Source organism: Harpia harpyja, chromosome 23, assembly GCF_026419915.1.
Source record: "Harpia harpyja isolate bHarHar1 chromosome 23, bHarHar1 primary haplotype, whole genome shotgun sequence".
In the NCBI taxonomy this organism is placed as follows: domain Eukaryota; kingdom Metazoa; phylum Chordata; class Aves; order Accipitriformes; family Accipitridae; genus Harpia; species Harpia harpyja.
In genome coordinates, this window is record NC_068962.1 from 4262108 (window position 1) to 4287773 (window position 25666).

General features: G+C 41.9%; 1 protein-coding gene and 1 long non-coding RNA gene across 7 annotated transcripts; both read left to right on the plus strand.

Annotated features, from left to right (window-relative positions):
• Positions 1 to 2978: 2978 nt before the first annotated feature.
• USP44 (ubiquitin specific peptidase 44) lies at positions 2979 to 25320 on the plus strand. Of its 5 annotated transcripts, none has more exons than XM_052774755.1 (7): positions 3009 to 3058; positions 6088 to 6151; positions 8901 to 10412; positions 21711 to 21909; positions 22399 to 22507; positions 23310 to 23515; positions 23904 to 25320. In XM_052774755.1, exons 1-7 carry the CDS (start codon positions 3024 to 3026, stop codon positions 24101 to 24103), a joined length of 2325 nt encoding a protein of 774 aa, XP_052630715.1. In that variant the 5' UTR covers positions 3009 to 3023; the 3' UTR covers positions 24104 to 25320. The 5 variants fall into 5 exon arrangements, 4 of the variants coding, with proteins under 4 accessions (XP_052630719.1, XP_052630715.1, XP_052630716.1 ...); XM_052774756.1 differs by having other exon boundaries at positions 22429 to 22507; XM_052774759.1 differs by lacking the exon at positions 6088 to 6151 and having other exon boundaries at positions 2979 to 3058.
• LOC128135692 (uncharacterized) lies at positions 13466 to 20927 on the plus strand. 2 transcript variants are annotated; one of them, XR_008233206.1, is made up of 3 exons: positions 13466 to 13923; positions 19647 to 19769; positions 20838 to 20927. It is a non-coding gene; the product is annotated as an uncharacterized LOC128135692 (long non-coding RNA). The 2 variants fall into 2 exon arrangements; XR_008233207.1 differs by lacking the exon at positions 13466 to 13923 and adding an exon at positions 16802 to 17278.
• Positions 25321 to 25666: the final 346 nt, after the last annotated feature.

A 25666-nucleotide genomic window follows, 5' to 3' on the forward strand; every position in this document is an offset into this window, starting at 1 on the left:
AGGAATTTATTACATTTGCTTGCTTCTTGACAATATATTCTATATCTGGCATCCATTTTCATAAATGCCCAATGAATTTAAAATTAAATTACATTTGGGAAATCAATTTCTGGCTGTCTCAATAAATCACAAACATTCTAGCTGTAATGTCTGGATGGTGGAAAGGAGCTGGGTTTTATATGTGTCCCTACGGCTCAGGAATTCTCTTACCAGCCTTGAATGTTTTTAATGTGGCTATTATTTAGGAGAATAAATACACGACTGTGAGAAAGGTTAAAGGAAGGTGAAAAATTTTAAGCAGGATGTCACTAAAGGTGCACATGAAGCAGGATGGGTATGGTAAGAGCAGCACATAGCAATTCAGTGATTTACCTGTTACGCCGGAGCCAAATCCCAATTCCAAATCAGAACTTTGCAATGATTAGCCAACATGGCAGGAACAGAAATTGAAGGCTGCCTAACCCAATAAGGGTATGAAGTATGCTTAGTGAAAACCAGCTGAAATGTTGTCCATTTACACAGGAACCCACCCCCACAAGAAAAAAAAAAAAAAAAAAGAGGAACTTTATTCTGTGTTAAATCAGATACTGCAGAGATAGCAGAGACATCTCTGTTATCACTAGAACAGGGGTTTAAAAGATAGGTGCTGTTTGGTGAAAGAGAAAGGGGTAGCACTGTGCATTAGAGAAGTGACAGGCTACCAAGATATAAAAAATAGCATTAAATAAATAAGAATTTGGGGGGGATCATAATCACTTTGGGAAAGGCTGCTAAAAGTAGCCATTTAGGGCATAAAGGGGGTTGGTGACAAGGCCTCAGGCTGCGTCTGAATGGAGCGGTTAAGCATATGCATGGCCAAGAGCCACCATTTCCCATTTGCGTTGCTGGCCCTAGCCTTCCTGTGAGCAGCCCGGGATCAAAGTCTCCCCTGGAAGCTTAGGAAAACCAGGATTTGGGATTACTTCTCAGTGCCCTGAATGGTAATACCCTGAGCCTCACCTAGACTTCATCCACCCGCAGCACACGGACAAGACCTCCGGCGTGTGCGGAGGCATCGGGAGTTTGGGCTCTCCCCCTCCAGAGACTTGGAGGGGCTGAGGAGCTCGGGCGAAAGCCGCCCGCAAATGCAGCCGAAGAGGTTACACCAGGGACGGTGAGTCAGTCTGGTCTTGAGAGCAGATCCGACATCCATTTAATCAACAGACAGACGTGCACACACAACTGGATTTAGAGATTGAGTGTGAGAATATTATTGTAAGAGGATTCCAGCGACGTATCGCTATGGGAGGGTTAGTTTGCCAATTATGACTGAAGAAGAAATTGCTGCTCTTAAAGATGGAGGTAGTAACTTGACAAAAATAAATATAGTTATTTGAAAATTGTGAAAGGTGTCTTAAAAAAACCCTGAGGGATGTGCAAATACATGGAATCACTGTGCATGAGCGGTTTTTACAAATATTTTGATTAGGCAACAGTATTCCTCACTTTAAAATTTCAAGTTACAAACACATTGCAATCATGAGAGAAGCCTGGTGAGTTTAATTTATCCATATACTCTTTTTATGAGCTTCTGAAAGCACCATGATAAAGTGACCCTGCAGAAAAACTGAACTGTCTCTTGGCCACATCCTGCTAACGCCGTCTCAGCAGTCTCATTAGAAACAGCAAGAACTGGAAGGCACTACTGGAGGAGAACTGAGGCAACTGGGGCCTATAGATTTCAAGTTTTAAACCGAAACACATTTTCTGTGATGACACAGTTAGAAACACAGAAACAGATGTGCGAGATTTTGATGCCGTCACGAGGTTTTGACGCCGTCATGAAAACATCCTGCCGCATAATGGATCCAAAACGAGATGGGGGGGGATCTGAGGTGCTCAGGCTCCGCATCAAACCACCACCGCTTGTTTATCATGCCGAAGCAGCAGCACACACCTTCCCCACGACCACGTTCTGCAATCGCTAGCAGCACCGTGCACCATCTTTCTGGGCAGGTTCACATAAACCAAAAGCCAACCTGCTTGAGCGTGGATGCAGAAAACGACATCAGCCCAGTCGGGGGGGGAGATTTCACCAGATACCTCTTGCCCCAAAACACCGGCAGCCTGTGCTCGGCTGCCCAGTACACTCCGGGGCAGAGCAGAAGGCGTGCGCAAGTGTAAGTTAGTTCAGGACGAGCAGAACTGGAAAGCAGCTAAGAAGAGCTGGCCGCGTTTCAGAAACTGTAGTTGTAGAAGGACCCGTGTAAAGACGCTTCAAGTTTACGAAACAGGCCATCTGCAGGATGTGAGTTTACAAGATTCCGCCTATTTAAATTTCTGTAATGAAACCCGAGACTGAAAAAGTACTCGATAGAGGGGTAACGGGGGCCCGATAAGAGCTTTTTTTTTTCTTTCCCCGGAGCTGCCTTGCGGAAGTTTCCACAAACAACAGACCCAAAAGAGTGTGAAGGAGTCTCCCCGGGCCGAGATCTCCTGCACGGTGTCTTTGACCGTCAAGGTCTTGCCAGAGGGAGCCCAGGCCCCTCTTCTTCCCCGCAGGGGACAGACCCACCTCAGGGAAAACAGGTGCCCCGCGGGCACAGCCCGGCGGCAGAAGCAGCACCTCGGTGCCTCGGGAACCCGCTCCCGACGCCCGCCCGCCCGCCTCAGCCCCTCACGGGAGGGCAGCGGCGGGCTTCGGCCCCTCACGGGAGGGCAGCGGCCCCGGCCGCCCGCCCGCCCGCCTCAGCCCCTCACAGGAGGGCAGCGGCGGGCTTCGGCCCCTCACGGGAGGGCAGCGGCGGGCTTCGGCCCCTCATAGGAGGGCAGCGGCCCCCGCCGCCCGCCCGCCTCAGCCCCTCACAGGAGGGCACGCCCGGCTTCCTGCTCCCCGCTCGGCGGGACCGGCCCGCTTGACCCATCCGCGGGCTTGGCGGTGTCGGCGGGAGAGGGGGGGGGGGGGAGGCCGGGGGAGGTGGGAGGAGACGTGGGAAGGACTTCGGTTGCCACTACAAATCTGGTGACAGACCCGCCGCCGGCACATGGCGATCGGCCCTTCCCGCCCCGCTCTCGGCAGGTAGGTGCGGGGTGGCGGCGGCCCGACCCGGGGGCTGCCGTGGGTGGGTGGGTGTGAGGGGTCCCTAGCGGCGCTCCCCGCGCCGGCTGGTACGCCGCTCGTTTCCCCACGGTGCCCCCCACGGCCCCGACGCCCGCTTCCCGCCCGTGGGTGAGCGGCCGCGGCTGAGGGGAGGCGGGAGCGGGGATCCCCACGCCGGGCGGGGGGTACGGGGGGGGGTGTGGGGGGGGGGGAGTGAGGGGGGGGGCGGCCTCTGCGCGGCGCTGACGTCGCCGAGGGGCCGCTCCGAGGAGGCTGCGGCTCGGGGCGCCCAAGATGGCGGCAGCGGCGGGTGACGGGTGCGTGCGGGGGCGGCCGGCGGCAGCGGGACGACGGCTTTGCTACCCCGACGACCGGGGACGGTCGGCGGGAGACCCGCGGACGGGGCGGGGGGGAGGGTTGGGGGGAAGGCGGCGGCGGCAGCTTTTCCCTCAGGCAGGGGCAGCGCGGTGCCCGCGGTGGGGCACCTGAGGAGAAGGCGGTCGTTGCCGCGGGGGGCGAGCCGGGCACGGCGTGGGGCCGGGGGAGCCGCCCGGGGAGGGAGCGAGGGGGGCTGCGGCCGTGCCAGCGTCTCCGGCGGGGGAGCGGGGCCCTCGGGGCCGTGTCCCGTCCTTGTCCTTCCCCCCCCCCCCCCCCCCCCCCCCCACCTCGCCCGCCGGCCGCGGGCAGGAGGCGTCCTGCCGCCTCCCCGCCGCGCTCGGTGTGTGGCGGCGGGCAGCCCGCCCGGGCAACTGCGTGGGGCCCGGTCCCCTCACCCGTCCCGGAGGGGTCGGAAGGGCGTCGAGGTGAGGGAGACCCTGGGGAGGAGGAGGAGGAGAGGGTGGCGGTGAGCCGCGGGGGCAGCAGGGCTGCCAGGCCAGCCCCCTCGCGTCTCCTCCGTTGTCGGCGAGAGGCGAAGAGTCGTGCCGTGTCGCGGGGCGCCTGGACCTGCTTAGCGAAACGGTATCGAGCCGCGGGTGAACTTAACCTGGAGTGTCTTTACTTGCAAGGGCTGTCAGAACAGGAGCCAGGCGTTGTCCGGGGAGCTGTCAGAGCAGTCAGAGATGCAGCTTTTTTTTCTAAATGGGAAGAACTGTCGAGTGTAAATCCAGGCTAATAAGAAGTGCTGGGTTTTTTTCGTGCTTCTGTGAAAGCGCTTCAATCTGAACTATTTGTTTACCTTGAACTCTCAACTGCAGGAAATGCGCGGTTATTTGCAATAAGAGACATTGAATGTCATGCTGTACCGGTGTTTGGCGTCCTGGTGTAAATGGCTACTTCTGAGCAGCACACTGTATATACATTCCTTAGCTGGCGAAAAAAAGAGAAAAAAGTTAAATGAGGAACTGTATGGCTCCGAAGAAAGGAGGCTGGGGGAGTTTCTTGTCAAAGGCTGCACTGTTAAAAATCGGAAATAATTTACAAAATTTCCTTTTGAAGTGCAGCTTTGATTTTTAAGTCTTACTGTTATGCCTGCAGGACTGTACTGCAGCTTGAAGTTACGCACATCAACGTTTTGTTGGGCTGCTTTCTTTAAAAAAAAAAAAAAGAAAAATCGTTTAAGAAAGCGGTAGAGCAGTACAGCTGCCTTCTAGTTAGCATACTTGTCGAAAACTTTCAGTTGTTCAAGTACCCATGATTCCTGTTTTTTCAGATATTTAACAGGTACTCTGAAACTGGTGAAAATCAGTTGGTAAACTGTCATCTGATTTAAAAGCAAGAATATTAATGGGACACACCAGCACACACACACGTGTATATATATTAGTAAAACTATGTACTGCATTTCTAGTCTAATGCTCGAGATAGGCTGTTTGACTTTTCATTTCTGTGCCAAGCAATTAGTTACAAAAGTAGTGACTAAGGGAAAAAGATTTCCTTTTGTTTATATTTAGAATCACAATTTTAAAAACTATCAGCTGTGAAGATGTTTACATTGTTTACATGGAACACAAATGGAAGAAAACCATCTATTTCCTTGACTTCTAAGTTGTTTTTTGACATCGAGTACTTCTTCAGCTCATGAGTTACCCCAAAATGTACATTTTGCCAGCCATTCTTTAGTGAAACTAAAGAAACGAGCATGTCAATAAGGTTGAAATACGGTTCAATGAAAAAAAAAAAAATCCTATTCCGTATATCTTTATTTCTAGCTTGCAAAACTTTGGTGCAAGAAAAGACTTTTGTATATCTCTGTTTTCCCAGGCAACTTAATGCTTTCAGCAGTGCTATTCTCTATGTTAGTACTTGTTATTTTGCTTACTACTTCAGCTCAGGTCTGTGCTAAGAACACAGGGGGGCTTGATCTCTGAAGTGCTGGTCAACTAATTCACAGTTTCTTTGTGTGTGTGCACAGAACTGAACCTCGGGAGAGAAGAATGCAGAAAGTAGCGCTGAATAACTTTCTTTAGGGAATTTTAACATTGGAGCATTGGCTTGTACTATTTTATTCCAGCTGCAGCTTTCTAGTAGGCATGGGAATGAGTATGCAGGACTTTTTAGTTTTCTTCCACCATTATCTGTCACTTCACTCCTGTTTTTTCTCTGAGCTATTCTGTCTTGCCAAGTTCTGGTTCTAAGGTAAAGTTTTTAAATTTTGTGACTTGGTGTAATCTCAGTACTTCAGTGCTCCACATCTTAAAACATTCATGCTGTCAGTGTGCTGCTGGACATTCAGCTGAAGTTTTCTTGATCTCAGTTTTGTACTTTTAGCTTTTTCACAGTCTTTTCGGATATTTCTGTCTTCTTGACCAAACTCTGCATTTTGATTTCTTCGTGTTTTCTTCAAAGAAAGACTTCTCCCATGCCAGGATGTTTCCTCCCCCTCCCCCCTTCCACCCCGTCTCCTTTCTCCACACATCGATGTAGGTGGGAAAATGTCATGCTGGCTTGGTTGCTGGTGGGGGAGCTGAGATTTTAGGTTTTTCTCTTCAAGGCGCTGATTTTGTGCTTTCGTAGAATCGTGTTGCTTTTGCATGAAGAGCTTGATTGTGCAACTATGGTTTACACAGTGGTCGTCCTGAAATCAGCAGACTACTTTTGTCCTCAGTCCAGTATCTGCTTACTTTGAGGCATGTAAGTAGTTTCACTCTTGGTAATATTTTTTAAATGGAGAAAAACACATTTTCTGACCATATACTATTAAAAAGAAGGAAAAATAAGGTACAGCGTTTATACAGTGACTTTAACAAAACCAGACAGGGTTGACCTGTCAGACTCCTGACTGACAGCATTGCTGCGTGTGACAGCCCTATGGGAAGGCAGGGTTTAGTGTTCTTTTCTGGCCTGCTGGAAAGGACTGTTACTAATACGTTATGCAGGACAATCTATTTCTGTTAGCCCAAAACCACAAAGATGAGTCTTGTCTTTTAAACTCCTGTCTATCATATTTAATTCTTGCAGCACACTTTACATAGGTATTACTTTAATAGTCCAGAAAGAATTAGCATACATAGTTGAACTCTGAAATTTATGTGAATTTTATCTGTGTTAGAAAAGCTCATCTGTGTTGGGAAAAACAGGTTGTCAGACTAGGAGAAGACATGGGATAAGCACTAGTGGTCTTATTTATAAAGACAGTATAAAAAGCAAACTTAGTATGCATGGCAGCCTACGAATAGACTGTCTTTTAGAAGGAATGAATGTTATGGATGCTAGCAAGCTGAAAAAGTTCAGCAAGCCATTATTTTTGTGATCTGTTGACCATAGCACAGGAGGGATCTCCACCACCTGTAACACACTATGGCTGGCACTTAATCTGGGAATTACTGAGTGGGTACCCAGAGGTCATGGCGCCTGAAATTCTTCAGTGCAGCGAGTATGGACTGGAGACAACTCTTAAATAAATTGAATGAGAATTATTAGTATGGGCATGTAAAACTGTGCGTATGTTATTAGTTTCACTACAGCTGGCTCAACCTTTTCTGTATTACGGAATAAGACCTACACAACACATGCAATGCTGGATGCTGATTATGTGCTTAGAGAGTTATTATAGCTCTTATGCTGGTATCTGTATTGTAACCTTTTAAAAGGCACTAGCCATGGGCCAATTAACGAAACAAAGCCATTTTTTGTTAAATCTTTTTACTACAGTTTTATCTAAGTACCAGATGAAAATTAAAGCTTCTTTCCTATCCAGCTGCAACTTTTTACCTGTTTCCATTCCTTAGTGGTGTCATGTCATTGTATGTTAGGGTTCTCTCAATCTAATGCTTATTCTAACCTAAGACAGACATCTGTTCTAACTTGAGTAACCTATTGTTGTGTATTTCAGAACTGTAAAAATAGAAAAATATCAGCATGTTTAAGGATGATAGCTGGAACATAATTTTTTGGGTTCTATCCAGAGTTGTCTAGATCACTCAGTATTTTTGTAGCATAGTTTACTTATCTGTAAAACATAGAATCCTGGACCTTGATATTGTACAGCCTAGGCCAAGTCCACAGTATGCATGCATTTGTCATGGCATAATTTGTCTCGCTTGGCATAGCCTGGATATTTGACAAACCCTTGGTGCTCCTCAGATGGATTAACTGTTTCATCTGGCAAGTACCGTGCATAATGATACTGGTGCTGTGTGCTATTTAGCCCTTCTAGTCAGTGACATCATGGGCACAAACACCCCAGATCAAATATAATCACTTCCTGATGCATCATTTGTCTCTAGATGGTATCTGTCAACTAGAGATAGTCAAAAGAAAGATGGTAAAAACATAAAGAAAGAATGAATCGCTGCCTCTTTAATTTTTGTTAGTCAGAGCCTGCCTGTTTGTTTTAGGTAAATGCACTTTATAGGAGAAAGCAAATACAGCAGCTTCGAACAAATAAATGCTACCACATAAACTTATTAAAGGATGTAAGCCAGTGCTAGCCGAATTTTTAAATTATTTTTTGAAGACATGGATTAGAAAGAACTGTTCAAAATGCAGGTTTTCCTAAAGTTTGCTGCAACTGAGGTAGATATCTAATGGTATTTCTGTCTTATGAAGAAATCAAGTTCTGCTTTTCCAGGTCACTCTTTTTCTTTCAGAGGTGTTAGGATGACATGTTAAAATGTACATATTGAAGGTACATGATTGGAGAAAGCACTGGTATAATGGGCTTGCCTGAGCACAAAGGTGCAGTGATTTAATTAAAGGTGTGGTTTAATTAAGGGTTTGAGTTGTATAAAGCCTCATTTGTCTGAACTGTTTGCACTGTGCAAACATAATAAATTTAAGTGAACTTTGCACTTCTGCACCTGTACGCTTAGGGATAGAATTAATAGGAGCATTTTAGAATCATAGAATCACAGAATGGTTTGGGTTGGAAGGGACCGTAAAGGTCATCTACTTCCAACCCCCCTGCCATGGGCAGGGACACCTTCTACTAGATCAGGTTGCTCAAAGCCCCATCCAGCCTGGCCTTGAACACTGCCAGGGATGGGGCATCCACAACTCCTTTGGGCAACCTGTCCCATTTTAAGTTGTGTTTTGTATCAAAACTCTGCAACAGTGTCTTTTAACAACTAAATCAGTGCTCCTTTGAAAAAAAACGGGCCTAATCTAAAGTGTAGTTAGTATGCTTCAGTCCTGAGCCAGAAAGTACCAGGCGTATAAACAGTGGTGTTCAGACCATTTAGTCTGAACCTCAAACTGCTGTTGATGATGTTGATTGTGGCTCCACATAACTGATTGCCTTTATGTGTTTGGTGGGGCTTAGTTGGATGGTGATCATGATCTTAACCTCAAGTATGCGTTTGGTATACTGCCACCTGTAAAAATGATACAGTTGGGTATTTATGAACTGTAACTTACAACTTTTTTTTTTTTTTTTTTTTAGTTGCAGATTGAAATATGGACAGAAAATAGTTTGGATTATGTGTTTTGCCAGCATATCTCTGCAGTTTCAGTTTTAACAATGGATAAGTGTAAGCACATAGGACGTCTGCGACTGGCCCAAGATCACTCCATTCTGAATCCTCAGAAATGGCATTGCGTGGACTGCAATACTACCGAATCTGTGTGGGCGTGCCTCAGCTGCTCACATGTGGCGTGTGGAAGATATATTGAAGAACATGCACTAAAGCACTTTCAGGAGAGCAGTCACCCAGTGGCATTGGAAGTAAATGAGCTGTATGTTTTCTGTTATCTCTGCGATGATTATGTTCTTAATGATAACGCAACTGGTGATTTAAAACTGTTGCGAAGTACGTTAAGTGCAATCAAGAGTCAAAACTATGAGTGCACTACTCGAAGTGGGAGGACTTTGCGTTCTATGGGTACAAGTGATGATTCTTACCTTTCACATGGTGGTGCCCAAGCCTTGCTTCGGAATGAAGATCGCATGTTCACAGCTCTCTGGCACCGACGGCGTGCATTCCTGGGCAAAATATTCAGATCATGGCTTGAGTTGACACCTACTGGAAAAAAGATTTTGGAAGAAGAAAGGCGTCGGGAAGAAGCAGAGGAAAGAAGGGAGAAAGCTAGGAAGAGAAGACAAGAACGAAAGCGTGAGTTGAAAGCAGAGATGGAAAAGATGCCTCCAAGAAAGAGCAGTCGTTTACAAAATCAGATTAGAATGTCCTCAGAATCAGCACCCTGCCTGCAAAAGACATCACAGAACATGGAATCTGTGGCAGAGTTGAAAAAAACGTATACCTCAGATGAAGTAAGATTGAAAAAAATAAGTGACTCTCCAATTAAGCGAAGGCCCACGGTGACTCCTGGGGTAACAGGACTGAGAAACCTAGGAAATACATGCTATATGAATTCTATCCTGCAGGTATTAAGTCACTTACTTATTTTTCGAGAATGCTTTTTAAAGCTCGATCTCAACCAAACTCAGGAACTGCTGGCAACAGCAACCAATGGTAAAACCAGATCTTCATCTAAACACCTGTCAATAGCTGCCTCAACATTACATGTGAATGAGAGCCAAGAGAAAGTAAAGGGATCATCTTCTGTGAGGCGGCCTAGTTTATCCTCTGGATTAAGTGGAGGAGCATCAAAAAGTAGAAATATGGAACTTATTCAGCCCAGGGAGCCCAGTTCAAAGCATATTTCTCTCTGTCATGAGCTGCATACTCTGTTCCAAGTTATGTGGTCTGGCAAATGGGCACTGGTGTCTCCTTTTGCCATGCTTCATTCTGTGTGGAGACTAATTCCAGCCTTCAGAGGATATGCCCAACAAGATGCTCAGGAATTTCTCTGTGAACTTTTGGATAAAGTGCAGCAGGAACTGGAGACTACAGGGACCAGATACCCAGCTCTCATCCCTGCCTCTCAAAGAAAACTTATAAAACAGGTTTTGAATGTGGTTAACAACATTTTTCATGGACAGCTATTAAGTCAGGTATGTTTTATAATTTATTTTTTTAAGGTGTGTAATGATTTGTAGTTATGGATTTATATGGTCAGTGATGGGCATACTTCAAAGGTTAATACATTTATAACTACTGAGGAGGGATGGGGAGGAGGATATAATACACACAATTTCAGAAGAAAGGTCATTTGGGTACTCCTAAAACTTGCAATAGAAGAGTCACCTGATAAACATAAAAGTGTTAAATTTGGTATTTTAAAGCACATGTTTGCAACTCCTGAGAAATATCTGACTTCACTATTAAGCACCAACTAATTTGGAGGAATAAAGAATTTACAATTTTAAGCACCTAATTGATCACTGTAGTGATGCTAGATAAAAGGTGTTAAGGAAGGTGTTAATCTCGTCTAAGTGGAAACTGATTAGGTAAGGGATGCCAAGCAGGGAATTATTTCAGTAAATAGCTTGAATTAGAGATTCATTATTACAGAGTAATTGCCTGTCATGATGCTGGAATACTACTTTTCTGTTACAACGCAAAGATACAGAAGGCTCTGTCAACACAGGAACCAAATTTGTGGGGTGGAGGCAACGGTTGTTTTCCTTTTTTCTGCCTGACTACTCTCATTTTTTTCTTTTTCTTCTCGGCTTCCTGTTAAGTACTTCAATGTGTCCGCTTACTATCACACATATCCCAACTGTGTGAGTGTACAAACATCTGAGAACTGACTGAAAAAACAAATGCTGGGTTCTGCTGAATTAATCTAAAAACTAACTACACTGCAGCAGGAACAGCAGCTAAGAAAGCCTTGGCGCCCTGGAGTTGGTCTTTAGTATGCATGCACATGTTACTGAGGGAGTGCAGAAGCATTTAATAGATATGTTGTGTGAAGGAGTAGAGGTTTAACACAAATTAACAAAAATCTGGATGTTCCAATTATTCTATTTGATGGATGGTTTAATGTTTTAGTATGTGAAGCTAGAAATCCAAGTGGCTTTTGGCTAAGGTAGGATTGTTTACTGCTATAAACTTTATAGTAGGATAACAAGACTTTTAAAATTAGGATTGTTTGCAGCATATGTTAGTTTTTAGGTCATCTTAGGTTTTGCATAACTACTAGAAACTGTTATATCTACTAATAAAACCAGATCATCTTCTACCTTCCATTTGGCCCAGTGTAAGAACATTTCTGTTGGCATGCTTCCTTTCCTTGGGGTAGTTAACATGTCTTGTATCCAGGCTGTGCTAACATAAGTGTCTAGTATATTATGTCATTAAAGCTTTCTGTTTGAAAATCACATTCTGCTCCAAAATAGTAACTTTGTTGTTAGTAAAACAAAGTAATTGCTTAAGTATACTGACAAGGCTTGGTTGCATTCCAAGCCTTCTAACAGGACTCATTTGTTGGAAGAATTTTCAAGTCTCTGAAGACATGAAGCATTATTTCAGCTGTACCATTTCTTCTACGTGTTGTGTTTTTAGCTTCCTTAAGTGAAGAGGCTTGTGACTAGAAACCCTCCCACCTTCCTGAAACCAGGGAGGGGAATAGTGAGAATTCACTCAATTCTTATTCAGTCACTGAGTAAGACTGAAAGGGAATTAAACAGTTTTGAGCTATCCTGTGACTTTTGTGACTGCAACACACAGCTCTTTTATTACAGCTGGTCAGCATCTGTGTGCAAAATACAGCATTGATGAACTTCAGAATGCCTCAAGTGAGAGGAACAAGGAAAAGAGTATTGAAGCTGTTATCTGTAGTAATTTCTCCCCGGCTCATTAGGCAGTTCCCACAGACAGTGTCCAACACTTTACCTCCTAATGGTTCCCTTTGTCTTCTGCCACTCCTTTGTTGCAGTTTAGTCTTCACTAGCGCTTTTGAACATGATAAATATTAAAAGCAAAAGGTAACCCCTGAAGATTTACATTTCCTCCTCAATAAAATTTATTCAGGTCATCTTAATGATTCAGGCCCTGGTGTTTGCACAGGGAAGGATGAGCTTTAAAAACTCTTATTAGGCAATTACTTTTCTCTCCTCAGTAACATTCCTGCATCATGATTTCGCTAGGAGTTTGTCAGAACTGGCACAAACTGCTATAATGAAGTTAACAAAAAGGCACAAAAACATCCATGCGGGGCTGAAGAAAAAATATGAAAGACTTCTTGCTATATCACCATATTTTTGACAATGTTACCTCTTAAAAGCAAGGAGTGTACACTTTGTCCTTGTATGCTTAACTTTACCTACAAGCTGTAACAGTATTACAGTTTCTCTCTAGAATATAGTTGGAGCCATAGCCTGCTGCATTTATTAAAAACAGGATGGGATTTTAGTCTAGAGTTATATTATAAACTACATCTTAATTCAGTGAATAAGGGGAACTCTAGAAGCTTGTTTCTGTGTAGCAGTTGCCTTCTGGTTTAGGATCACTAAAAAAGTTATTATATTTACTGTCCCTTCGTACTGAAAATATTAGTTAAAGATATTTGATTCTCTGAGATACTCAAGTGGAGTGAAGTCAATCCTCTTGACCTTCAAGCCTCAAGAATACTATGAACTACTCTTGATAACAGTACACAGAGGATCACTTACAATGCAGATAAGCTGTATGTTTACTTAGGTTTCACATTACTTTCACATGTGCAATAAAACATTTTCCCTCTTCTTCTAGCTGTTCTATTTTAACTTGAAGGGAAGTCATAATCCTGAGTTTGCCATCAGTCTGTTGCTATTGAAATGGCTGCCTGGTTCAGCACTGCAACTGAATTTAGAATACAAGATTAAGAAAGGAGAAAATGGGGTGTGAGATTTTATGCAGATTACTTTTTGATAACTAGAAAAAGCTTTAGGTGATGTCAAAACAATTGCACCTTTTATATGAGTGAGTTGGTTTTGTTTTGTTATGTTTTCAGCTGATTTAAAGTAAGTCTTCCTCATATACTACTTGAAATCTTTTAGTATTTTATGGAATATTAAACTAGGTAATGAGTAACTCAAGGAATGGCATGGGTGGGTGGTGGATTGCCTCTTGACTTTTTTTTTTTTCTTTTCCTTAATTTATTCCAATATCCTTTTTAGGATTGCAGCTTCTTGCTCTGCAGTACAGACTGTGAAACTTCAATACCTAATACAGCTAAGGGAAGTAAAGATAGGATATATAGCTACAAAACACTTCCCCTGTATTATTTCCTTTTTCACATGCTAGTCCTCCTCCAGTGATTGCCTGGAGAAGGTTGTGCTATAGCACTTATTGGGCAAAGGAGTCTGTACCTTGTAAACCCGTGCCTTCAGAGGCAGATCTGCTGGAACAGCGGCTCAGCCCTCTCAACCCAATTGGGACTGTAAGCAGATGCCACAATGTCTGTTAAAATCCCAATTGTTTTCAGTCCCTCAGTGCTTGTACTGTTGTGGAGGGTACCCACTGTCTCCTGTCCTCGATCCTTCAACGGGAAAGGAGAAACTACTGCACTATGAAGTTATGTGCCAGTGTTAAACTGGCATACTGATCCACAGATCTTTGAAGTACACTTCAAGAGCTCAAGTAGTTAGCTACTGTCTTTCTCAAGAGTTTTTTGGCCTGTGTTTTTTTTAAATGGTCCCAGCTAAATAGCACAGTATGCAACAATTTTTACAGTATCTTTATTTCAAACTTTGTCCATATTAAGTGAGGAAGTGGGCAGGTATATTTTTAAAAATCCAGAAATTGAAATAGCAGATTTTAGCTTCCAAAGCAAATGTATATTTTCAGCACTGCTTTGGGAAAATTGTCCCCCACACGTCCACAGAAATCATACTAGCAGAAACTCTGGTGTGTGTAATTATACCAGTATTAAAATTTTTGTCAAGATGATTTATACTGGGAGGGAGACAGACAGGGAAACTAGTATGGAGTATTTTTGAAAGCTGATCTAGACAACCTAGCTGATCTACGAAACTAGTCTAGCAGATTTAAGAAATTTGTAGATATTTATGCTAGCAAAATCTTATGTGTAGACACAGCTTTTACCTCTTAAAATTAAGCTTTTTAACTAAATTGGTTTACCCTTAGGATAATGTTGAGTGCACAGGTTTTGATTGCTTGAAAGATAGAGGGCCATTTTAGATCATATTTTTTAAGGCTTTAATATTAACAAAAAGTCTGAGTCAACACTATCAAGATATCAAAAATGGTGAAAGAATAGAAATGTGTTTCTGATAAGGCTGATTTGGAGGCACTTTTGTCATTGGAGTATAGCACATATACGTCCCAAATGAATTGCTCAGTGTAACTGTCCCCCAGTTCAACCCATATAGTACGAAGCTGTCTGGAAGAAGTGGTAGTTACCAAGCAAAAGAGATACTGGATGTTTCGTATATCTTGTGCTTTTTGGCCACTACGTTGGTAACACCTTAAAAACTTCCTGAAGTTCAAAATAAGCCTCTTGTTATTAGAATTACCAGGAAAAAAATGACTTTTCTGTAAGCCAGACAGGATGATTCTAAATATTTTTACCTACTCTTAAATAATGTCAAAATAATAATTCAGATGATTATTGAATTTCTTAGTATTCTTCATTTTGTGTGTGAAGAGATGTAAAGGTATATTTGAGTCTAATAATAACAAAATAACTTGTCAAAATAGTCACTGAAGATCAAATTATCATTTTAGAAAACTTTTTTCTTACCAAAGATTGATTGTCTTCCCTCAGCTGCTCGGCTTCCATTCTTCATTTTTAAGATAACTTCCTGACAGTTAATTCACATGCACTTGTGTACATGCACATACACGCATGCATGCATAGAATTGTTGCTGGTTGGAAAGGACCTCTGGAAATCAGCTTGACCAACTCTGCTCAAAACAGGGTCAAGTAGAACAGGCTGCTCAGGGCTGCGTGCAGTCGGGTTTTAAATAGCACCGAGGATGGAGACACCACAACCTCTGCGGGCAGCCTGGGTCAGTGCTAGACCATCCTCCCAGTAAAAACAGTTTCTTCTTCTGTCTAAATGGAACCTCCTGTGCTGCGGTTTGTGCCTGTTTCCTCTTGTCCTGTCGCTTGGCTCCACTGAGAAGAGCCTGGCTCCGTCTTTTTTCCTTCCTCCCGTCAGGTATTTACGCACGCGGATAGGATCCCCCCGAGCTTCCCTTCTCCAGGCTGAACACTCCCAGCTCGCTCAGCCTCTCCTCGCGTGTCAGATGCTCCAAGCCCTTTCATCGTCTTCCTGGCCCTTTGCTGGACTCGCTCCAGTAAGTCCGTATCTTGTACTGGGAAATAAAGGCGGCGCTGGACCCAGCCCTCCAGCCGTGTCTCCGCGGGGCTGAGGAGAGGGGAAGGATCGCCTCCCTCGACCTGCTGGCGATGCTCTGCCTCCTGCAGCCCCGGCGGCTGTTGGCCTGCTTTGCTGCAGGGGTGCATCGCGGGCTCGTGGTCGGCTCGTCCCCCGGGTCCTTCTCTGGGGAGCTGCTTCCCAGCCCGTACCGGTGCCGGGGGTTATTCCTGCCCCGGCGCGGGACTTGGCGTTTCCCTTTGTGGAGCTGCGTGAGGTTCCAGTTGGGCCATTTCCCCAGCCTGTCCCGCTCCCGCTGGGCGGCAGCAAGATCCTCTGGTGTATCAGCCGCTCTGCCCAGGTTTGAGTCATCTGCGAAACTTGCTGAGAGTTTAAAAGAATTGGCTCCAGAATCAACCCCTGGGGTACACCACTAGCGGCTGGGCTCCAGCAGCATTTCATGCTGCTGAACACAACTCATTGAACCTGGTATCTCATTCAGTTTTCAGTTCATCTTATTGTCCATTTATGTAGTCTGCACTTCATTTTTTCTGTGAGGATGTTACGGGATACAGAGCTGAAGGCCTTACTGAAGTCACAATAAACAACATCCGCTGTTTTCCACTCATCCACTGGTTATCTGTACCAGTCATCTCATAGTAGGAAGAAGGCTATCAGGTTGGTCAAGCATGATTTTCCAATCATAAATCCATGGTGGCTGCTCACAATCATCATTTTATTCTTAATACCTTTGGAAATGGTTTCCAGGTTTTGCTCCATCAGCCCTCCCACAGATGAAGGTGACGCTGACTGGCTTGTAGTTCCCCAGATCCTCCTCCTTGGAGACAGGAATGTCACTTGTTTTCTTCCTGTTCTCCCCTGATTGCCAGGACCTTTCAAAGATGAAGAACAGCCTTGCGACATCATCAGCCAGCTCCCTCTATTCTTACGGTTTAATCAGGGATAGCTTCTAATTCAAGGCAAGTGGAAGGAGAAGAGCAATCAGTATTTTCTGCGGCTAAAAAAGACCCAGTAAGGGAGGGGAAAAAATAAGGTTTGTGCCGATTTATGTGAAAGCTGCTTGGGTACCTAATTCAAGGAAGAAAATTAACGTTGCATGTTGCAAAGCAATAAGTAGTTGTTGATGATTTCTTTATAGAGAACCATTGATTTTAACATGTTTTTGGAGTGGCGAGGAACCCTTTAGAAACTATTTGGGGTGGGTTTTGAAAGTCTCTTGTGAGGATTCCACTGCTTTTGAATCTGGTGCCTTAGGTAAAGCTCTTCGCGTAGATTTCTGTTACAGTAACACCAAATATAGCAGGGAAAGTGAAGAGCACTGGCTATGCTGATTTAGTAACGAGTTTCCTCTACAGCAAAGTTGTGATTAGTTACTGTTTCTTCTTAGGACAAACCTATCTTGGGCTGTGGGTTTCTTTCCCAATAATTCACCATTTATTATAGCAATGCCTAGTAAAACTAGCTTATGTTATCTCTAGGCATACTTAAAAAAACCCAAACAGTTTGATTACTTCCTGATCGTGTTTAAGATGGAATCTGAGCAAAATGCCTCTCCCTGGCCCCACTCAGCACAGCAGAATAACAGTGTGCAGTGCTCAGAGAAATGAGTATGTCAAGACCCAGAGAGTGAAGTAGGTTCTAACCAATGTACTGTGTAAACTGTTTAAAGTTTTAAAAGGCAGTGCCTCTCCTTGCAAGTCTTGCTTCATTTACTTGCTTAACTGGTGTATTTCAGGACAGATTGGCTGATAGAAGGGGAAGTGTGCAATCTTTGGGTTGTTTGAAGCCCTTCAGCTTTGGGTAGTATGCTGTGAGTTAAAGTTTAGGGGAGAATGCTGATGGTGACTCGTGCAGTACTGGGTATTAAGTCTCCCACTGAATAGACTATTAAAAACCATGAGAACTTCAGGTAGGTAACAGGAGGATTTGCACTTAAACCAATCCAGGACCTGTATGCTGATTTCTATACTCTGGTATTAGTCTCTCTGCTTTTATGTGTAGCCATACAAACAAAATGGTTGTGAAGTTGCTTTCCAGCTAGATGAAGGTGATATTTAATCTATAAGAGGCCATCGAATCACAGACCACGGTTTGCTGTGGTTATGCTTATGTTATTCTGTTAAATAGATACAGATAATTTTGATGATGCTGTATGCTCATCACAACAAAGTTTAGGGTTTTTTATAACTGAGGAAATACAGTATGGACTGTCATGTGGAATTCTGTACTATAGCAGTATCCTAGAAATCCCCTTCTACTTTGATTACTTTGCTGTGGAAAAATTTCATCACTAGTCTTTGTATATATGTCTCATGTAGTGCAAGCACAAAAATGGGACTGGCCATCTTACTGTTCTTAAAAACCAAAAAAGAATTAGAGCAGAGATGGTAACAGTTGTCTTTCTTCCATGCACGTGCAGGGACCATAGGCAAAACATTTGATGATGGAGTTAGCTTCTTCTGCAGCAATATGTTAACTATTTTCTTTGGCTGCGTTTAAGCTGAATGCCGTCCAGGGCAGTGGCTGTCCGTCAAATTATTGTGGGCACAATGATGCTTGTCTGAGTGGCCTCCATGCTTAGCTTGAATCAAGCAATTTGATCCAGCTCTTTTCAGTCTGGCCTTTGGCCCATGATTGAATACTGAGCTTTAACCAAACAATTGTATATAGTACCAGTGTTTCAAGGCGTGAGAGGGTGGCCAGGGCAGAACATAAGGTAAAGATTTCAGACTAGCTAAAAACAGTAATTTACTTTCTTTGCTCTAATGCAAACTTCTCGTGTAGCTTTGTTATAGATGACAGCATTAAGGCCTCCTAAAATAGCAATTATGGAATGTAATGGGGAGGTGAAGTCAAACTCTGAATTTGTAAAATATAGTCATAAAAAGATACATGTCACTAATCAGATATTGCTTGAGCAGACTCATTTCCCTATTACTGTCATGCACACTCATACCATAAAAAGTTACATTGGACAGATGCATAAAGTTTTTGCCAGCCCTTTGAGTTCATGTTTGGGTTTGTTTTGTTTTTTTTTTTTATAAAAACCTCACATCTTGTTCAACCAACTTTTGAGCAGTTTATACTATTTCAGTACTTTTCATGAAAAAAGAAAATCTGGGTTGCACTGTGTGAACAGTAGGGCAGTGTGAGATAAAGGAGTCCCACTTAGGATAGAAAGAGAGGTGATGGGAGTGTTGTAAAGCCCGTACTGATGGAGAGGCCAGTGCAGATGGATTCCACAGAAGGGTAGGGATCCTCCTACTTGTTGAGTAATTCAATTTGTAAGCTCAGGCCTGGCTAAGAAAAATACTTCCAACCTTAGTTCCAGCCCTGATTTACCTCTTACCATTGAGTGAGAGTGCGTACAGGAGCAGTTAGCATGCAGCAGCGGCTGATATGGTTGGGCATGTGCTTATCTGAATGCGTCAGGTTACTTGGCTGTTGGCAAGTATGCAAATCCCAGACAACTCTTAAGAATTTAACTCTGCTGCAGCCTCATGGTGAGGAGGAGTGGCTTGCATTTGAGGAAATAAGCGCACCTCTCAGTACAAGAATTTGTCAACACAAATCAGCTTTGCTCACAGTTGCATGATGAGATGATAAGCTGCACTATTGCATCAGTTTATCTTTTTTTGGTTTTTTGAGAGGCAAAAATTGGAAGCTGGATCAATTATTTGTTTCTTTTTCTTTGGGATAGTACTTATTAACTAGCTGGGAAAGAGGATCTTAAAATAACCTAGATTATTAACATTACACACTAAATTTAAAACCTCAGAACTTGTTAAAATTTTTACTGAGTTCATGTATGTACTTTATCCTGAGCCCATTAATCTTCAGTGTGCATTCATGTGCAACAAATTCTTAAGTAACTCGTCAATTAAATAAACTTTTGGCCCAACAAAATCACCCATTTGTACAGCAGAAATCTATTAGTCATTCTGTGTTTATGCTGGAGTTAGCTTGAACTGTGGCCAAACATATCATTTTGTCTCCAAGTCTAGATTTCAGCTCTGAATTACTAATAGTTCGTGGCTTTGAAACGTTGCCAGATGTTAGCACTTACAAAAGAAGCTCCTGTCAGTGTAAATTAAAACAGAAGATTCTCCTCTTTTCTGCCATGTAAGTTCAAAGTTCTGTTTTCTAAGAACAAGGCAGCAGCGTTTTCTTCTTAGAACTTAAAGCAACTAACAACTTTCCTAACTAACTCCACTGCTAAACACCGTGCTGGTACAAAAATACCCATGTGCATTAGGTAGCTAATGCATAGATCGTGTATAAGCTGTTGTAGCTAATGAATGCATTAAATAATTACTCACAAGAACACCTAGAAGGAAGGTACAATAAGGTGACAGAGCTGTCCTTATATAAATGATCATGAAATAACAGACAAAGCAGGGTGAATAAGTATGTAACAGCAAACCTTCAGAGGAAAATAAAGGAGCTCCTGAACAAAACTGAGTGTATTTTTACACTTGAGTAGGCTTACTAACCTAACTGAAGAGAATTACACTGAATTTATGTAGAAAAGCAACACAAAGGCGTGCCTGTGAAATCACGATATTTGGATCCCTCGTGGATTTTAATTCTTTTATTACTACGTCTTTGTATTAGTTGTTCCAAACAACTTGTGGTATTTTCCTGAACAGGAAGCACGCTTATAGAGATTTAATTTGGCAATTATTTACCCTTGCGGTGCAAACTTAAGGATATTTGATATTCCATTTACTGTAAAACATAACTGGCTGTTATTCTGAGCTGATAAATAATAGTATCTTGACAATAGGTCCTACATGAAAATTTTGAGTTCCTTTAATCTTTTTGGTGGGAAAGTTTAATTGTTGGGGAAGGGGGTGGGAACATGTTGGATGTTTCTGGAAGTTCTGTCAAAGCCATCTATCTGAGCGCAATTAAAATTCAACTTATTTTCAGAATGCATCTTTTCTAGAGCAGTGAGGTTTGAGCTGCTTGAGTTAGTGGTCAACTGCAACTTTTAAGCCAATAAATACATGAACTGTAGAAAACTCAGGTAATTACTCTTCAGGATTGTATTGTACTTTGTTGCATTGAACATACCAAGATTCAATATCTTTAGTCTCACATGCACACACTTGATATTTACTGGTATTTCTTTATAGCCTTTATGAACTATGTTTGTTACAGTCTAAATGGAGTTTCACCACTGCATAGGTTCAGCTGCTGATAGAAGTTATTCATTCACATGGATCGTGGAAGGGTGGAGGTCCTTTGGAGGAAGACTCAAATGACGTGACACAAAGCAGCTTGAGCTGGCTTTTAGAAGACTGCATTGCAAATCAACATAACGTGTTGCCATTCCAGCGTAGAAGAGCTACTGCTTTTAACTTACTTTCCTAAATATTGAATGTTATCGTAAATTAATTGTCCCCTGCTGTATTATCTGCATTTTCCAGGTTGACTCACTTCACTTCTTGACATTTTATTCATGTTGTCTTACTGCTTGTCCTTTCCCTAGTGTGACGATGGATCCACTTACTGAAAGAAGAAATAAATTCTTTTTACCTGTTAATTTTTCTTTGAAGAAGTGTGCTTCCTAATCCAGGCTTCCCTGGAAGACTTACAAAGTAAGAAGGATATGACTTTAAAATCCCCAGCTGTTGGGGTTGTTAGTTTTTTTGGTTTTGTTTTTTTTTTTTTCTTTTTAAATTAACCTAAACTATAGTTTTTCTCTTTTATGTACATTTTCCTTTTGGAGTGATTCTTTTTGGAGAAAAGACTCCCGAGACTCCATCAGCTGCTTTCTTTTGGACAGTCCCAGACAGACCATTTTGACACTGTTTTTCTTTCTCAGTAAAACATAAGAACACTTACCTATTTGTGATAACAGTATTGGACATGCTGCTTCAGAGAAAATAAATTAGGTGTATAATTTCTTTTGTTGAATTACTATGTCTTGTCTTTTGTTGCATCAGTTATCTCTAGGAAAAAAACGTTTTGTTTTGGGTTTTTGAGACCTATGTTATGGTATACTTTTAGTAAAGTAAGTTTTTGAGTGTAAGCAACTGGTGAAATATTGTTTTACAGGTTACTTGTCTTGCCTGTGACAATAAATCAAATACTGTAGAACCTTTCTGGGACCTGTCCCTGGAGTTTCCTGAGAGGTATCACTGCAATGGCAAGGAGATGTCGTCTCAGTATCCATGTCTGCTGACAGAAATGCTGGCCAAGTTTACAGAAACTGAAGCTTTGGAAGGAAAGATATATGCGTGTGATCAGTGCAACAGTGAGTAAAGGCAGTATGTACTCATGCATACATTCTCTGTGTAAAATATTAAGTAAACTGACAGTGAAAGTGTAGAAGGAAAATACTAAAAGCCTTAAAAGTGTGTTGCAAACAAAGTCCTCCTCCTTATGTCCTGGTGTGGTCACTTAACAGTCATTACTCATCACCTAGAAGATGGAATTGTTCACAGAATGTTTTGAAGTGTGATGCTTCTCTTAGTTGAAGTCTGATCACACACTAATGGGTATTCTGATACTCCCAGCTGAAGAACCCATCAGCTTTTTTAATTAAGGTGACTAACCTAAGTGACCACAAGTATTTTATACTTACATCATAAAATCCTTGCAAAATAGCTCTGAGAGTGTATCCTTTTTGAGGAGGCACATACAGTAGCTATTTAGGTCCACGCAAACTTGGTGGATAAATCTTAGACTGAAATACAAGGCTGTTATCGAGATTTGTATTGTGTAACTGTGTGTTTGGCCTCAGCAAAACGAAGGAAGTTTTCTTCTAAACCAGTTATACTCACAGAAGCTCAGAAGCAGCTTATGGTGTGTCGACTACCTCAGGTTCTCAGATTACACCTTAAACGGTTTAGGTAAGTAGTGCCACAACCACCAATGTTGCAAACTGACCAATTCAGTCGTGCTCTTCCATTGTTTGGGATCAATGCTTTTCAGCATCAGTCTAATTTCTGTTTACTAGTATGATGAGAAATAGTTATTAGAAATTTCTTTTTCTTGTTTCATTTAAACATCAGTAAGATACACTATAAGTAGAGAATTGACCTTTTGGATTCCAACTACTTGCTACTTTAATACCAAAATGATTTCATCCTTCTTTTCAGTCAAAAGCTACTAACCTTGCTGTGAACTCTGTCGGTAAAAATTAATCTTGTGTTATCGTCAGGTAGAGTAAATGCTCATATTCACTAATGTACAAACCGAGATTGTATTCAGTGGAAGTCTCCTGTAACCTTCATATAACCAAATACATTAATGCATTAGCCTGAGAGGAAGGAAGTGGAGACTGCATCTCTGTGAACTCAGTCCACGCATTAGTACGGAGTCTGTCCTCAATACAAAGGAAACCGAAAATGAGATAGAATAAAGGAGAAATACCAATTGAGATATAATATGTGGAAAATACTTCCCACTCACCATTACACAGATCTTAAGATGGATTATTTCAGAAGATGAGAATAGTAGGTACTGTAGACACATTCTAAAAGGCCTTGAGATAAAGCAGAAGCGAAAGAGGAAGTCTAGAAAAAAAAATTAGCATTTATTTTGTGCACAAAGACAATAGTGAAGATAACATCTGTTATGTTAGAACATAGTTCAGAATGCTGTGTTCTTTCTTTGAAAAAATGTAAGTTTACTTCTGACTTAACTTTCCAGGTGGTCAGGACGCAATCATCGTGAGAAGATTGGCGTACATGTTAATTTTGATCAAATGCTGAACATGGAGCCTTATTGCTGCAGAGAATCCCTCAAGTCCCTCCTACCCGACTGCTTTATCTACGACTTGTCTGCTGTGGTAATGCATCACGGGAAAGGATTTGGCTCAGGGCACTACACTGCCTACTGCTACAATTCAGAAGGAGGTAGGAATCAGCTGTGAAATAAGGAGTGTGGGAGAAAGGGATGTTTGTAATTCTAAACTGTTAAGCTTACGGTCTTTTCTCAAAAGCAGATGGGCATCACCTGTAGCTGAACTGCCCGGAATGAGAGTTGCAGTTCTGTAGGCCAAAACAGTTCAATTTTTGTATTGGCTTGTTAAACATGTTCTGGCTATAAACTCTCCTGTAAATCTGAGGAAGCTAAGCTGGGCTTTTAAAACATAGAGGCAAATATACTAGATCAACTGAAACAGTATACTATTTCTACACAACTCGTTAAATGGGACTGAACACTAAATAATTATTAAATATAATGCAATTACTTCAAGTCAGTGTCCTGATGACTTTTTTTTGGTGTATTTCTTCACTGCAGGATTTTGGGTACACTGCAATGATTCAAAACTCAACATGTGCACTATGGAAGAAGTATGCAAGGCTCAAGCCTACATTTTGTTTTACAGCCAACGACTTACTCAGGCAAATGGACATGGTAAAATACCACGTCCTAGCACAGCTGAAAGTCAGCAGCACACAGAATTAGCTGACTGTTCCATGGCCAACAGTAGCAGCTAATCCAAAGCCAGTTAACTGTGTGTATGGTAAAAGTTTGAATTGTCATAACTATATATTTTTAAATGAAATGAAAGTACAGTATTGTACTTTTTTACTTTGAATCTGTGTACAATGTTTATATACTTTTGTATTAGTTAAAGTACTCTTTACAATTGTTAGTAAAGGTTTTTATTGACAGTAAGTAACTTTCTAAGTACCTAGAATTTCAATACAGCTATTTTTTTAAGAAAAAGATTGCTATTTGCATTTAACTCTTACCTCAGGCTGTTTTTTTAAGCTGGTTTTGTATTTTGATAATCTTTTTGAATTGGTTTAGAAAATTGACTTTCAATGGGCAACTGATGTTTCTCTGGTTAATTTTCTATATATGCTTGTGTACATTTTATAGTATAGTCCTAATGATATCATGATTCTTACTGTCTGCAGGAATTGCTACTAGGTCTTAGAATATTAACATTCACCAGCAAGGAATGTTTTACCTGTCAAACAGTAACTGAACTTTTTGTAGGAAACTTTCTGTATATTCTTGATGACTAAAGTGAAATTATTTTGCAAGTTTCAAGGGGACTACACTAAAGATACGTTGACAGAATTTCTTAAAATCTGAAATTGAGGAAATAGAGCATGTACTTATATGAAAATAAGTGTGTAAGAGGAGCGTTTAATAGCACAAGAATATGTCTTTACCAAGACTTCCATGTTTTAGCCTTAGCAAGCCTGACAACTCAAGTGCCAAATTCAGAGTACTAACTTTGACAACCAGGGGCTTTTTATTCCAGTAACTTAAAAAAGCTTTCTTAGTAAAACCCAATAAACCACACTCACCCACCCCACTGTCACTGCTACAAGAATGTTAGCACCCTCTTTCTTGCATTGGACACGCTTACTTTAAATTGTAGCAAGCGTTGTCCGTTTTAGTAATCTCTAACAAACCACTGAAAAGAAGCTGTAAAATTTGTATGAAAGCATTTTCAACCTGACTGGTTTTCCCTAGCTGCAACTGCTGTACCTTCTCCACGGTCCTACCACTAGCATTAACAGAACTGTGCATTGAGGAGACTCTAACAAGTGGGAATTATCAGTCTTTCTCCACATACAGTAGTTAATGCCAAGTAAATTTTGATTGTGAAGTTATTTTGCATAAGTCTTATGCAAATTGTTACCTCATCTTCTGCAAAGTGTATACCTCAATAAAATGCCTTGATGTGGACAGAAAACTATGTGTGTACTGGAACTAGTTTTCTACATTACCATTATAATCTTTTGTTTTTAAATGATTTTTAAACTTTGTCTAACATGGGTTAAGGCATTAACTATAAGACTGCTTTGGCCACCTGTCACTGATTTAACAGCTGGTTTTATTCATGACTTTTCCTCACTTTGTGCTCATCCTAATTAAGTGTGCAAAAGCAGTTTGGTCCTTTGTGGGGTTTTTTTGGTTTTTTTTGTTTCTTTTAAGCCAAGGGCCACCTGCTGAAGTGAGATGATCTGACAATCTACTTGCTATGGCTGTGCAGTCTTTCAAATACTTTCCTTCTCTGCTCTACTTTATAGGTAGGTAGT

Excerpts from the sequence above, each read along its gene's own strand:
- USP44 (XM_052774755.1), top strand. The coding sequence starts at position 3,024 with ATGGCGATCGGCCCTTCCCGCCCCGCTCTCGGCAG. Across the intron at positions 21,910-22,398 it reads TGCGTGTGATCAGTGCAACA|CAAAACGAAGGAAGTTTTCT; the intron begins GTGAGTAAAGGC and ends GTTTGGCCTCAG. Across the intron at positions 22,508-23,309 it reads TTACACCTTAAACGGTTTAG|GTGGTCAGGACGCAATCATC; the intron begins GTAAGTAGTGCC and ends TTAACTTTCCAG.